Here is a 15,330-nt window from a genome sequence, read left to right as displayed (position 1 = left end):
ATGGGCTGTATATGGGGAGAAATCCATATTTAATTAACACTTCTGATCTTGATAAAAGATGCTGGAGCATTGTCATGCCAAGTTTCCTTGCACACCACAAACCAGCTGTATAGCCTTCAAAATGAGTAACCAAGAGCCCTTCCACACAACCCTATAACCCAGAATATTGGGACAGAAAATCCATAATATCTGCTCTGATATGGGTTATCTGAGTCCACACCACCATATATTCCAGTCCAAAGCAGAAAATATGGGCTTTTATTCAGCTGTGTAGAAGGGGCCTAAAATGTTTAAGTATGACTCTGCAAGATAGTTTGGCTTTGTTCTGTATTTCTTTGTTTATTTTATTTCATATCAAAAGCATTGCATAAATTAGTATAAAACTGATAAAAATAGAAGGAGTGCAGGCAGCTAAATATCTTTTGACCAAAAACGGGCAACAGCAATGGCATTGTTTGTAGCCTCCAATAATTCTTCCTCTGTACATGAGGCAGAGCATAGTGGATAAGCATACAGATATGAAGTTATCTGTTCTGCTCCACAGTCACACAAGGTGTGGGATTCTTTTAGGTAGTGCCATTTTGCCAGGTTGTCTTTTGATCTGCCCACTCCACTTCTGAGTCTGTTCAGGGACTTCCAAGTTGCCCATTCTTGGTTTGCCCCTGGAGGAAGACCCTTGTGGGGCGCCATCCAGAGGGATTTCTTGGTATAGCTGCTCAGAGTGGACGCCAAGAGGAGTGGTAGTTCTCATAAAGGTTTTCCTTGATTTGCGTCTACTGGGAGGAGGCTGATAGCCATGTAGTGGATGGCTTTCACAATGTTCAGCCTTATTTCTCTCACATTTAGCAGCAACTTCCCATCGCACATCAGGGCGGGGGGGGGGGGGGGGGCAATGCCAGCTAGCTTGTAGAGTTTATCAACAAGTGTAGGTTTAAGACCCTGTGATTATTCTGCATGTTTCATTCAATGTTATGTTCACCTGCTTTGCATGGGCAGACCTATGCCAAACAGGGCAGGCATACTCGGCAGTTGAGTAAGAGAAGGCTAGGGCTGATGTTCTTACTAATTTTGGGTCTGCATCCCATGTGCTGCCAGTAAGTTTCCGCAGAATGTTATTGCGTGCAGCTACTTTGTGCTTGGTGTTCAAGCAGTGTTTCCTATATGCTAGTATTCGATCTAAGGTGATACTGAGATATTTAGGATGGAAGCAATGTTCAAGCTCTTGACCTTCTCAAGTGACTTTCAATTTCGTGTTGGCGTAGGTGGAAAGCATGCATTTGTGTCTTGGCAGGGTTAGGCTTCAGGTGGTTATCTTTGGAATAGATCGAGAGACCTTTCAAGGCATTAGTAACTTGGATTTCAACTGTTTCAAAGTCTTCTGCTTGTGTTGTTAGGCCAAGGTCATCAGCATATATAAGGCTTTCTGTGAGTGTTGGTTGTGGCTGATCATTAGTAAAGATATTAAACAATGTCAGTGCAAGAACACTGCCTTGAGGTAAACCATTCTTTTGCCTCCTCCATCTACTTTTCCTGCCTTGAAACTCCACATAGAAGCTACGGTTTTCTAGGAGAGTCGAGATAGTGTTTCTTTGCTGCAGGAATATCTCAGAAGAAATACACAACAGTAAATAAGATGTACATTCATATGTCTTTCATTTACCAGAGGTTGCACTTCTGCCAAACTTGTGCAGTGAGAGATATATTCCTCAGGACTTTTGGTTCTTGGACTGGACATTATTGGACTGCATTTCTCATAAACTCTTGTTCTTTGCTGACCTATAATGCAAAGATGGGCATCATAGCTCAACAAGATAGGACACCCACACTCAACATATTGCTCATCCTAGCTGTATAGATGAGCAATAACCTCTACAGATTATTCAATTCATCACTTTCTACAACAGTATTCAAACACATGCGTCCAGTCCTGTATTGTCAACATTTCCTACTTCTTGGCAGGGGGTTGGACTGGATGGCCCATGAGGCCATTCCAACTCTTTGATTCTATGATTCTATGATTTACTATTGGCATCTCTTTAGCCTGGCACACTATCTACCTAAAGATGACTGAAAAGGTCTCAGGTCTTAGCTTATGACCTTCTCAGTCATCTATAGATAGAAGTCATGCCAGGTTAAAGACTTGCTGCCACTCAGTGCAAGCCAGTGGTTCCTGACCTTTTTTGACAAGGGTCCACTTGACCAGGGACCACTTTGAGTAGGGACCACTCTCCAACATTAGTACCAAAAGTGTTACAAATCGGTTTTTGTCAACTTTAGATTTGGTTTAGTTATTTGGGGTGCTGATTCAGAAAATTGCATTGGATAGATCACATCAGCTCTAGTTTGTGATGCAGAACATATGTCATCCAGTAGTTGCCATCTGCTTGCCCACAGAAAACCAAATTTAATAATCTAGAGCTGATGTGGTCTATCCAAGGGGGCGGGGCTGGTCAGTGACAATGAGTGGCAGGCGGCACAAAGGAAGCAGAAATTAAATAAATAAATAAATAAAGAGAAAGGGGGCTCACAGACAGATTTTCATCCTTGTGGGCTACTGGTGTTCTGCAACCCACAGGTTAAGAACCACTGGTGTAGGCAAACCAGATGCTTTTCCAGCGAATGATATCCTTCTTTTCATTAATTCATCATGTAGCATTGGGTTCCTCCCTTCTTGAAAAAGTTTCCCTTTCTTCTCCTTCACCTTTTTCATGATTTTTTCCTGGCTTTTGGACTTTGGATAAGAAGGGTTTATTATTCTGGAAATATACATATCCTATCCATATGACCTCAGTTGGAAATCTTGAATGATCGATCCAGTATCCAATAGTGTGGCTGGATACTGGATGGTTTGGTAAAATGGCATCCCTTATACAAAATCACAAGACCAAGGTTTGCTTTTTTGAACTTTTAACATATTTTCAAGCCATAGTTGGTTGGATCTATGGATGCAGAATCTCTGCATGCTGAGGGCTGACTGTACTTATTTCAGCAGTTATCTGCATAGGCCCTCACCAGCTTGTATTGAGCTACAAATTGGGTTGTTGTAAGTTTTTTCGGGCTATATGGCCATGGTCTAGAGGCATTCCCTCCTGCCGTTTCGCCTGCATCTATGGCAAGCATCCTCAGAGGTAATGAGGTAGTGAGCTACAAATTATTTGTGTATTAGAAGTTGATGAATTATGACCATAGGATTGCATCTAGTCCTTGAGGGCACTTTTCCATCCCTAGATCTCTTTGAACTCCCCTACCACAATATTTTCTAGCCCCAAAAAGGTGAAAGGACTTTCAAAATAATCCCAAATATCATAATTCATCATTTATGTATATCTTTGTACAGTGTTTAACCTCAAAAAGCTATGGCTGTTTCAAACCAGCTGTGACTGCACGGTATTAACATATTTCCTACTGCAATTGTCTGCAGTGTTTTAGAGAAAATACCTACATCCCAACAATGAAGAGTTTTCTTACCTCAACAGAAAGCATGGTTATTTCTTAAGCATCGTTTGTGTCTGGCTTAGACATTAATGTTCTCTTAGTGCTTAACAATAACATTTTAACCCAAGCAAAACATATGCAAAAGATATCTTTCCCAAATTGAAATCTGAGCCACACAACACATTTGTTCACAATCTGCAGAGGCTCTTGTTTGACATTTATGCTGTCCTTTGGTGGATCCAATGCAGGCTTGCCTCTAACATGTATATGAATCATTTCCAATTTCAAGCTGCTACCAAGAAATGTCAGGAAAGGGAGAAATCTGGTTGGTAATTGTATGTTATCTTTGGAGGAGAACTGCTCCCTGGGGCATCATGCAGATGCCATTGAAAATGTCTCTTCCTGTCTAGATTCATGTTTATCTTTATTGCTGGGTAATAGAGCACCCCACAGATATCTGCGGAGGTTTTTTTAAAAAAAAATGCAGAAAGGAAGGTATGTCACAAAGGGAAAGAGGGGAATGCAAAAATGAAGCTATGTAAAGCAGAAAAGACGAGAGAGCCAATTGCAGTGCAAGTTGCAAAGCACATTAAGCTGCAATCTGACTTTGGATGCATCTACACTGTAGAATTAATGATGTTTATCACCACTTTAACTGCTATGGAATAATAGGAGATACGGTTTTACCAGACCTTTCGCTTTCTCTGCCAAATAAATCTGGAGCACCACCAAATATAACTCCCATGATTCCTGCTATAGCAAAGATTCCTGCTACGGTAGAGTCTCGCTTATCCAACCTTCACTCATCCAATGTTCTGTATTATCCAATGCAGTCTACCTCCTGCCCAGATCTACAGCTGTTTCAATACATCATGATATTTTTGTGCTAAATTCGTAAACTCAGTAACTACTGCATAATGTTACCATATATTGAACTGCTTTTTCTGTCAGTTTGTTGTAAGACATGATGTTTTGGTGGTTAATTTGTAAACTCATAAGGTAATTTGACATTTAACAGGCTTTTCCTTAATACCTCCTTATTATCCAACATTTTTGCTTATCCAACATTCTGCCGGCCCTTTTATGTTGGATAAGCGAGACTCTACTGTATTTCTATGTAGTGCATTTAAGGGTTGGACTAGGACCACATCTGCACTGCCATGTAATGCAGCGTCATAGAGCAGTTTAACTGCATTATGAGAGTCTACTTTGCCATATAATGCTGTTTGATAATGCAGTTTAACTCTCTGAAACCTCCTCACACACACCCCCAGGGGTTCTGACCCCCAGGTTGAGAAACGCTGTTATACATCATCCAAATTATACTCTTTTTCCAGTCTAAACATCAGTTCAGAAATGCAATTCGATTTTGTTATTAACTTCAACTTATGGCAATTCCACAAATGATAGACCTCCAAGTGCAACTACATTACATAGTCAGTGTATACTCATATAAAGCAGTTTCACTGCATTTAAATGTATTTAAATGCATTATTTCAGTCAACATTGACTGTATAATGCAGTTTCAAACTGCATTATATGGCAATGGGGGCCAAGTCACCCTACCTTCAACAGCCTTGCTCATGTCTTGCAGACTCAGGGCCATGATTTCCTTGGTTGAGCCTATCCATCTTAAATGCAATCTATTCTGCCAAACATTATCTTTTTTTAGTGTGTCCAATCTTTCCATGCTATGACCAAAGTTCATTTTTAAATACCAAGCCAACAGAATTCCTTCTACTTTCCTCCTTAAGCATTCAGCACATAATCTGTCATTTGTCACATTAAACCAAGTGAACCTAATTTTGCAGAATGACCTACAATAAAAAGGAGACGGGTGCATTTTTCCCTGCTGTATCTCTCACCAAGTGATCACATACCTTTTCTCTCCCTTGTCCCTTTTGCTTTTAAATTGGGCACTGGCCTGTTATTGAACCCAAACTCCCCGTCTCTGATCATTTGCTGCAACGTTACACAAGTTGACATATCTGGGGGCTACACACTGTTTTGTACTTGGAGACCGATATCATCATTCAGAACACACACACATTGTGACTATTTTGAATGCCACACTGCATGCAGATATGCATTTCATGTATTTTTATTTCCTTTCCTTAATTATGCAAAAGTCCATCCCTCCCACTTACCGATTAAAGAATTTCTTTTAAAAACATTAAAGTTGATGGTGTGTATATGCTATTGATAGCTGGTAAGGGGAAATAGTAGTGCCTATATTTCTTTAAAAATGCCCATAGCTTTATTGGATGGTTGATCACAAGTCCTTCCCAAAAGCCAAAAGCTATTAGTATCCCACTTTTAAAAAAAAGACTGCCTGGGTGAGTTTTGTCCCAGGGATGGGATTCCAATCTGTCACTCTGACTGTCAGCTGCCTTATCTGCAAGGCAGTCCAAAATCCCAGCTGGAAGCTTTTGCTTCCTATTAAACCTGCAGATAGAAAGAAAAAAAGATGCACCAGAAGGAAGAGAGCCTTTAGTCAGGTTACAGAGGTGATGGGAAGGACGCTGGAATTCAGGGGTGTACCTGCATATAGGAGAGTAAAATGAGGACATTGCTTTCCCATAAGAATTCTGCCACCAATGATGTTTTCCTTCATTCACCAAATTTCTAGCATTTGTGAAGAATAACACCTCCAAAAGCAATCACACTTATAACTTCTATCCTTTGTTTGGATTCCCTTGGTTACTTTGGTTCCCATTCCCTTTTAATGAATGCCAACACTGTGTATCTAAGTCATTTGGGCCTTAACGTCCTCCAGAGAGGCTCTTCTTGTGGTCCCACCACCCTGATAAGGACGGTTGGTGGCAACGTGGGAAAGAGTCTTCCCGGTGGTTGTGCAGGTACAACTGCACCAGGAGTTCCAATTTTGTTTGCTTTGCATTTAATGTTTGTTATAGTCCAAAGTTTCAGGGACTCTGCAGATAAGTGGCTTCTTTTGGCTGCAATCATAGGGCAAGCCACCTGTCAATTGTAGTTAGGTTCCCTGATCCCACCCCCTTTGGGTTTTTGGAGGGAATAGGAGCCTTTTTGGCTCAGTCCACACAGAGAAGCCTTCATGCAGGACATAATACCAAGAGCTCCTGTAGAAAGCTTCGTCTTCTACAACTTGGCCGGGGTTATACAGCCCACAGCTTGGCCAGGGAGATATACAGCCAGGCATGTAGCCGGGGGGGGGGGGGGGGGCTGAGAGAGTATGACTTGCCCAGGATCACCAAAGGCACTTCCATGACTGGGCAGAGAAATTCACCATAACTCAGAAATGGACTTGAAATCACATAGCAAGAAACAAGAGAAAGATTTCCATTTTTGCATGTCAAGTGATTTGAACCATCAGTAGCTAATATACGGTAACGAAGAAGGGATGCCTATTATAACAAGGCCACAACTGTGCTTTGCTGTGTGTTGCTAATATTAAGCCTCCCGAAACCATGGGTTGACCAAATGTATCATTGCTAAAATGAAAGCAGCATTCATTTCAACAATCCACTTGGCTTCATCAAAACGGAGGCACCATCTTATACTTTGCCATAAACCCTGGAAGTTGGAGGTTCCAATCACTTAAACGATGTATCCACTTTGAGTTTTAGTATGGACTTTAAATGTCTGATCCAAGATGGCAAATCCTTTTCCACAAATTAGCACCTTGTATTGTTTTGTTAAAGATTGCACTGAAAACTGAGTATATTCATTCACCACCATTGGTTTTATCTGAGCCACTATCTTTGGACAGGGAAATGTTTTGAAGTAGTCTTGGGATATACAGGACTTCATGTCAGTAGGATGGTGAATTCAATATATGCTTTAACCCAAATTTTGGGGGAGGATGTGCAAGGTGCTGAACCCCATCTCCAAGATAGGTTCAGCAAATCAGAAGGCATCTTTAAAGCTATCTGAAACCTCAGGTTGATTCAGTATTCTCCACAGATATAAAAGTTTCCAGTCATCACTGCTTTGTAATTTAATGTGTTTTAGTGGATATTCTGTACTGTATTGTGATATGAATTGTATTGTGATATGAAATTGAATTACTTTTAGTGTGCTTAACTTCAGAAATGCTTTCAAATGCTTCAGAAATGCTTTCATTGTCTTTAAAATAACTTTTATTTATACTTTCAGTGATGTTTTGAATATAGTTTATCTATATTGTTAAATATATTGCAATCAGACATGAGGCCCATTATTAGGAGACAGTGAAATATAAATCCAAAGAAGGAGCCTCCACCGAGTGTGGTGGAGGCTCCTTCTTTGGAGGCTGTTAACCCGAGGCTGGATGGCCATCTGTTGGGGGTGCTTTGAATGCAGTTTTCCTGCTTCTAGGCAAGGGGTTGGACTGGATGGCCCATGAGGTCTCTTCCAACTCTTTGATTCTATGAAATGAAATGAATAAATATAATGATGGTGATGATGGTAGCCATTTATAGCATTCAAAATGTAATCGCTCCTACCAAGTCCTGGGATCTGCCATTTGGTGCAGTAATTTGGAATTTTCTAATGAGGTATTTAGAATTCTCTTTAGTAGATAATTCTAAATACCTCATTAAACTACAAAACCCAGGTTTCCATAGGATAGAGGCTCAACAGTTAAAATGGTATCAACTGAATATAACAGTGGATTTGCGGTTAATGGGGTGACCAGTTTTCACAGTTATATGTTGGCCCTGTAATATGTTTTATACTGTATCATCACAGTAGAGCTTGGAACGAAACATTTCAAGTATTACACAAATTATCCAGTATAATAATCTGATTTTCTCACTCTTTTCTCCTCTTTCTCTCTCCAGGCCAGCCCTGCTCCTATAATCGTCAACACTGATACCTTGGACACTATTCCCTATGTAAGTTGGAAATATTTAATGTCATTTTCTCTTTTCACTGACACTAGTGGAAAAACTGCATCTTTGGGGAGATAAAGTGGGGGGGGGGGGTGATGATGATGATGATGATGATGATGATGATGATGATGTGGGATTTTTTGGTTGCTCGTTTGCATGGCTAGTTTGATTCCTAACCTCGGTGTGTTGTAAGTAGCTATTCATTTGAGACTAAGCATGCATTGTTACAAATAATGTTTTTGTCTGTGTTCAGATTCCTTAGGAAAAAAATTTGCCTACGATTTTGAATTGGAAATAAATAATTTCATCAAGTTATTTGATCTGGAAAGGTTCTTTCAAAGCTGATGAGCACTTAATGAGAAAGACTTTTCTTGTATGCTTTGGTGCGTCCACAATGTAGATTTAATACAGTTCGACAGCACCATAACTATCATGACTCAATAATATGGAATAATGAGAGTTGTAATTTTACACAGCTTTTAGTATCCTCTGCCAAAGAGTAGAGTATTCACCAAACTCTGAGGACTCCATAGTATTTGACCAAGGCAGTTAAAATCAATGTCAAACTGCAGTAGTTCTACAGTGAAAATGTTTGCATAGTGTAATTAGACTATGGTCACAGTACAACACCTTTCTACTGAATACTGACATTGTGAGATTAAATAATAGTAGTAGTAGAAGAAGAAGAGCAAAGACTCTGGCACAATCCAGTAAAGGTGGTCCCAGTGATGATCAGCACACTGGGTGCAGTGCCTAAAGACCTTGGCCTGCACTTAAAAACCATTGCCACTGACAAAATCACCATCTGTCAGCTGCAAAAGGCCAACCTGTGTGATGTATCAGCAATCTGCATGCATTATTCGCTGATACATCACACAGTCCTAGACACTTGGGAAGTGTCCGATGTGTGATCAAATACAAAAGCCAGCAGATATTGTTTGCTGTGGACTCATCTTGTTGTTTCTCAAATAATAATAATAATAATAATAATAATAATAATAATAATAATAATATCCATTTGATTCAATGGTTGTACTATAGTTTGGTCTAATGATAGCATGTATATGTCTTCAAGTCACCTGTTGACTTCTTGAATTTCATAGAGTTTTCTTCGGCAAGGAATACTCAGAGGTAGTTTTGCTAGTTTCTTCTTCTGAACGTGGTATCAATGGGGTGTCTCCTATCCAAATACTAACCAAAGCTCACCCTGCTTAGATTCCAAGATCAGACAGGATCTGGCGCCTTTAGAGTAGTGTTTCTCAAACTCTGTTCCTCCCGGTATTTTGGAGTTCAGCCCCCAGAAACCGCAGCCACCTTACCAGCTGTTAAGGAATTGTGGGAACTGAAGTTCAAAACATCTGGAGGAGCATGGTTTGAGAAACTCTGCTTTAGAGTATTAGTTGAAATGTGAAATGGTATCATTCTAAGAATCTTTTTTTTAAGACAACAGCAAACAGGATATAAAAATTGTACAATGGCTGAAAATGTACAAGCTCAGGTGTAAGGGAATGCATACAACTTAAGCATGATAACAGGATATGGACAGCATTTTGACCATTGATTTGGGGGAGGGGTGAACTCTGGGAGTCACAATTCAAACAAAAATAACTACCAATTTCTGAAGAAGAAACTTGGGGACTGAAATAACGTCTGGTGGGGACGAGGGACAGGGCCTTCTCGGTGGTGGCACTGTGACCCTGGAACTCTCTCCCACTGGAGATCAGAACCGCCCCTTTTATCCTGACTTTTAGGAAACAGGTGAAGATGTGGTTATGGAGACAGGCTTTTGATGAGTGAGACATCACCCTAAGACATGGATGGAAGATGATGTATAACTGTTTTTTAGTATGACGACTGACCACTGTAGTTTTGGATATATTTGTTGTTTTAATGTGTTATTGTAATATGAACTATGGTGTTTTTACTGATTGTATGTGTTTTTATGGTTGAAAACCGGTCTGAGTCCCTCAAAAGAGGTGAGAAGGTCGGTATATAAAACTCTGAAATAAATAAATAATAAATTCATGGAGGGAACAGAATTCTTTTTCAGAATACCTTCTATAACATCGTTTATCAACCTGGGGGTCGGGACCCTTGGGGGGTTATTAGGGGGTCACGAAAGACCATCAGAAAATACAGTATTTTCTGTTGGTCATGGGAGTTCTGTGTCCCAAGTTTGGTTCGATTCCATCATTGGTAGAATTCAGAATGCTCTTTGATTGTAGGTAAACTATAAATCCCAGCAACTATAACTCCCAAATGACAAAATCAACCCCCCTCCAACCCCACTAGTATTCCAATTTGGGCATATTGGGTATTTGTGCCAAATTTGGTCGAATGAAGGAAAATACATCCTGCATATCATATATTTACATTACGATTCATAACAGTAGCAAAATTGCAGTTATGAAGTCCTCACCTCTGAGGAAGCTTGCCATAGATGCAGGCGAAACGTCAGGAGAAATGCCTCTAGAACATGGCCATATAGCCCGAAAAAACCCACAAGAACTGAGTGATTCCGGCCATGAAAGCCTTCGACAATACAATGAAAATAACGTTTTGCTTGGGGATCACCACAACATGAGACTCTGTATTAAGGGGTCACGACATTAAGAAGCTTGAGAACCACTGTTCTATAACTTTAAAGGTTGCAGATATAAATGATTTTCAGTCTCATTATCTGTAGCACTAGAACTCTGGAAAGTTTTGGGAAGTTTTCTACCAGAATGGGGACCGAGGAAGCTCAGCTTGATGGCAGAATTTTTATTGAGGGGGCAATACCCTCATATCTCCATCCATAGTTGTTATGTGTCTGACTTATTGTTTATCCATTTGCAAGATTTTCTTGGCGAGATTTATTCAGAGAGGGGTTGCCTTTGCCTTCCCCTGAGAGTGAATGACTGTCCCCAGGTCACCTAGTAGGTAGCCATGAATAATCAGATCTAGAGACCAGATTTTTCAAAATCTGGTCTCTAGAGTCATAATCCAACAACGCTCAAAGCACTGCACCATGCTGGTTCTCCATAGTTACACCCCTGATGATCAGATAAAACAGCAGACTCAAACAGAGCTTTAAAAGGTCATGTTCCAACTTTTAGAAACTAGTTTGTGCACTCATTTCAACAGGCAGCCAAAACAACTTCAGGATTGGTGCAATGTCCAATGTTTTATGTTATGTGGTTTATGTTTGAAGTTTTATAGTTAACTGGTTTTAATCTATTATTATATGCTATTTTAGATATGTGTTGTGTCATATTTTGTAAGGCATTGAATTTTGCCATTTACATTTTTGTGAAGTGATTTGAGTCCCCCCAGGGATTACAAAAAGCAGTATATAAATGAAATAAATAAATGACAAAAAAGAACATTACACATACAGACAAAAGTGGGAAAGCGAAGCCACAAATCCATCACTACCCTGTGGATGTGATGTATATAAGAATAATATGACTGCTTTAGATGGTGTGTTAGCTTTGAATAGGCAAGGCTGATGAGGAGATGCTCTTGGAGGAGGAGAAACAAAGTGGAAGCCAATTGGAGTTTTGGTTGTTGTTTATTTATTCAGTCGGTTCCAACTCTTCTTGACCTCATGGACTAGCCCACGTCAGAGTTCCCTGTCAGCCGTGGCCACCCCCAGCTCTTTCAAGGTCAAGCCAGTCCCTTCAAGGATATCATCCATCCGTCTTGCCCTTGGTCAGCCCCTCTTCTATTTTCCTTCCATTTTCCCCAGCATCATTATCTTCTCCAAGCTTTCCTGTCTTCTCATGACGTGGCCAAAGTACTTTGCCTCTAATATCCTTCCCTCCAGTGAGCAGTCAAGCTTTATTTCCTGGCGTGTGGACATAAAGCTCTATATGTGGTGTTGCATGTTGAGTGTAGTGCACACTGGGCAACATTTGTGCTACTGAATGGACAACTAAATGCACAACCAAATGAACAAATTCACAAGCATACTTAATGCATAAATATTCCATCTAAATTGCATTATGCATGTCAATGTTCTTATGAATCCATGCTTATGTACACAGTTGGTGCCACGTGTTCAATTCTTCTTCATGAACAAAATGCACATATTCTGCACCAAACAAAAATCTGCTTGTACAATGGAATATGTACAAAACATCAGCAAGATTCCTGCCTTTGTCATATATCAGCCATGCACTTAGCTACACAAGTCCAAGTAGAAGCTTTTCAGCTGGGCCTACTAAATCAGTTTTGAAACCATCTTGATGAAATATTGTCAGCAGCTTTGCCAAGGGTGGCTGCAATTGAGGATATATATATATAGCCCAGAGAAAACTATATTAAGGTGCCAAATTCTGACAAAATACCTTGAGAGGGTAATACAATTGTTCATCCTACCCAATGGGGAATAGAGGCCAACAGAGGTAGTTAGGAAGAATGACTCCTCCAGAAGTAATTCAACTCAAAGGTTCTGCACTCCTAGGCTAGAAACAAAGATATCTTCAGAAATGGAATTGGAACCAACATAGACATTTTGCTCTCTGAAGTACAAGAGCATGGTTTCTCCTTTTCATGTACAGAAGCTGAAGAGCTAGTTGTTAGACATCACTTCATCACTGGTAATGAGCAAGACTATTTGAAATTCTCAGTTCAGTCCTCCAAAAATAAGGAATGACTGTTGCCAAGCTGAAATGTTGCCAAGGGAAGGATGACCAAAATGCTCAAACCTATGAACATCATCTTAGGAATCTGATATGTTTAGCCTAGAGAAGACATAGTTAAGAGACTACAAGATGTTAAAATATTTGGAAAGGCTGTCCTATTGAACATGGAGCCAGCTTTTTGTGATGTTCCAAATGGAGGAATGGACTAATGTTTCAAAAAAGGAGATGCCACCTAAACATTAGGAAGAACCTTCTGATTAATGTATTGTCAAAAGCTTTCATGGCTGGAATCACTGGGTTATTGTAGGTTTTTTGGGCTATATGGTCATGTTCTAGAAGCATTCTCTCCTGACATTTCACCTGCATCTGTGACAGGCATCCTCAGAGGTTGTGAGATCTGTTGGAAACTAGGAAAATTGGGTTTTTATATATGTTGAATGTCCAGAGTGAGAAAATGAACTCTTGTCTCTTGGGGATAGGTGTGAATGTTTCAATTGATTAGCATTTGATGGCTTGACAGTTTTAGGCATGATTTATTAGTGCCGGGGTAATCCTTTGTTAAGAGGTGATTAGCTGTCTCTGATTGTTTCTTGTCTAGAGTTCCCCTGTGTTTGAGTTTTGTTCTTTATTTATTGTTATAATTTTAGAGTTTTTTTAATACTGGTAGCCAGATTTTGTTCATTTTCATGGTTTCTTCCTTTCTGTTGAAATTGTTCACATGCTTGTGGATTTCAATGGCTTCTCTGTGTAGCCTGACATGGTAGTTGGTAACATGGTGCAGCATTTCTGTGTTTTCAAATAATATGCTATGTCCAGATTAGTTCATCGGGTGCTCTGCTATGACTGGCTTCTCTTTCATGTTCCTTGATTCGTGTCTGGGCAATGCTGCTGCGTTTGGTGGTCCCTATGTAGACTTGTCCACAGCTGCATGGTATACGGTAGACTCCTGCAGAGGTGAGAGGATCCCTCTTGTCCTTTGCTGAATGTAGCATTTGTTGGATTTTCTTTGTGGGTCTGTAGGTAATTATCTGATAGTAAGAACTGTTTGTTTGACAGTGGAAAATGCTCCATCAGATTGTGGTGGAATCATAGAATCAAAGAGTTGGAAGAGACCTCATGGGCCATCCAGTCCAACCCCCTGCCAAGAAGCAGGAATTTTGCAATCAAATCACCCTTGACAGATGGCCATCCAGCCTCTGTTTAAAAGCTTCCAAAGAAGGAGCCTCCACCACTGAAGATTTTAAAAACAGGGGCTGGATGGGATTGGGCAATTGTCAGGAATGCTTTGATTTGTATGCAGCGGGGGACTGAACTGGGTAAGTCTTGTGGTCTCCTACAACTCCATGTTTCTATGATTGGATGGTGTGCTTCCCTGTGCAGGTTATTTCCACCTCTTCTCCCCTCATTGTGTTCTTTTTGTTGCATGTTTTCAGCAATTCATCTGAGGGAAATGTCTAGACCTCTAAAAAGAGGGGCCTTGGGAACAAATGACAGCAGAAAATAGAAAGATGGGGCATTATCCACCCTCCTCGGTCCAGGCCTCTAGCTTTAATGTCTCAAAAGTATGTTCCTTCCCATAAATTTAGCAGGCTTTGGGCCATGCTCTGATGCTTCACTTCTCTATTTAAGCCATGATTCAAATTTCTTGCTACTGCACTTAACCTTGGCCATTCAAAAATTGAATTCTGGATATTTGGAATGCTCCTTTGAAATGTTCTTCTCTGCTGTTTGACATTGAGTCACATCTATGCATCATTTTACTATAGTCTCATCTTATCTTCCCTGCCGATTGGGTTTGTCCTTGAAAAGACAGACCCCTTTTCATGTGGTTGGCAGTGGTTTAGAAGGCACTACTGCCACCAATCATAAAAGAACTAGTTAATTAGACTCCTTCCTGGGTTCAGTGACTTGAGTAGCTTTCACTTGTAGAGCTGAAGTTGTGAGAATTCATTTGATGGGGAAGTTGAATGGCATAGAAAAGAACTGTGTTCTGTTGGCTTGAATGCAATTAAAGATTGTGCATACAGCTTGTACGACCATTATCTTAATTCATGATTATCCTTGGTCATATGGCTGCTTGAAATTTATTTTGCACATTATTTGGTTCTCCATTGTTCAATGTATTTTGTACAAGGTTCAGTCACTTTCTGGGAGAAAACATACATCGTATAACTCTACACTCACAGTGGCAAATTCAGTAGACACTTTCTGATGCCATTTTGAGAGAGTAGCGGGGGGAAATTGAGATATTTGGCAGGATTCACAGGACCTTATTTATTTATTTATTTGCTTTATTTGTATACCGCTCTTCTCAGCCCTTAGGCGACTCAGAGTGGTTAACAACAACAGTTTCAATATACACAATACAAAATCATTGGACATTTAAAAGCAATAACATAACAATTAATTAAACATCA

General features: G+C 40.1%; 1 protein-coding gene across 23 annotated transcripts in view; it reads left to right on the top strand.

The window, feature by feature from the left end:
* DLG2 (discs large MAGUK scaffold protein 2) overlaps positions 1-15,330 on the top strand; it is a 1,355,349-nt gene that overhangs the window by 950,427 nt on the left and 389,592 nt on the right. For all 23 annotated transcript variants that reach the window (XM_067466492.1, XM_067466491.1, XM_067466494.1 and 20 more), the window contains one exon: positions 8,235-8,288. In XM_067466492.1, coding sequence (XP_067322593.1) covers positions 8,235-8,288 — 54 coding nt within the window. The remainder of the gene's footprint in view (positions 1-8,234; positions 8,289-15,330) is intronic.

This window comes from Anolis sagrei, chromosome 3, assembly GCF_037176765.1.
Source record: "Anolis sagrei isolate rAnoSag1 chromosome 3, rAnoSag1.mat, whole genome shotgun sequence".
Taxonomy (NCBI): Eukaryota; Metazoa; Chordata; class Lepidosauria; order Squamata; family Dactyloidae; genus Anolis; species Anolis sagrei.
This window is presented reverse-complemented; position numbering and strand designations above follow the sequence as displayed.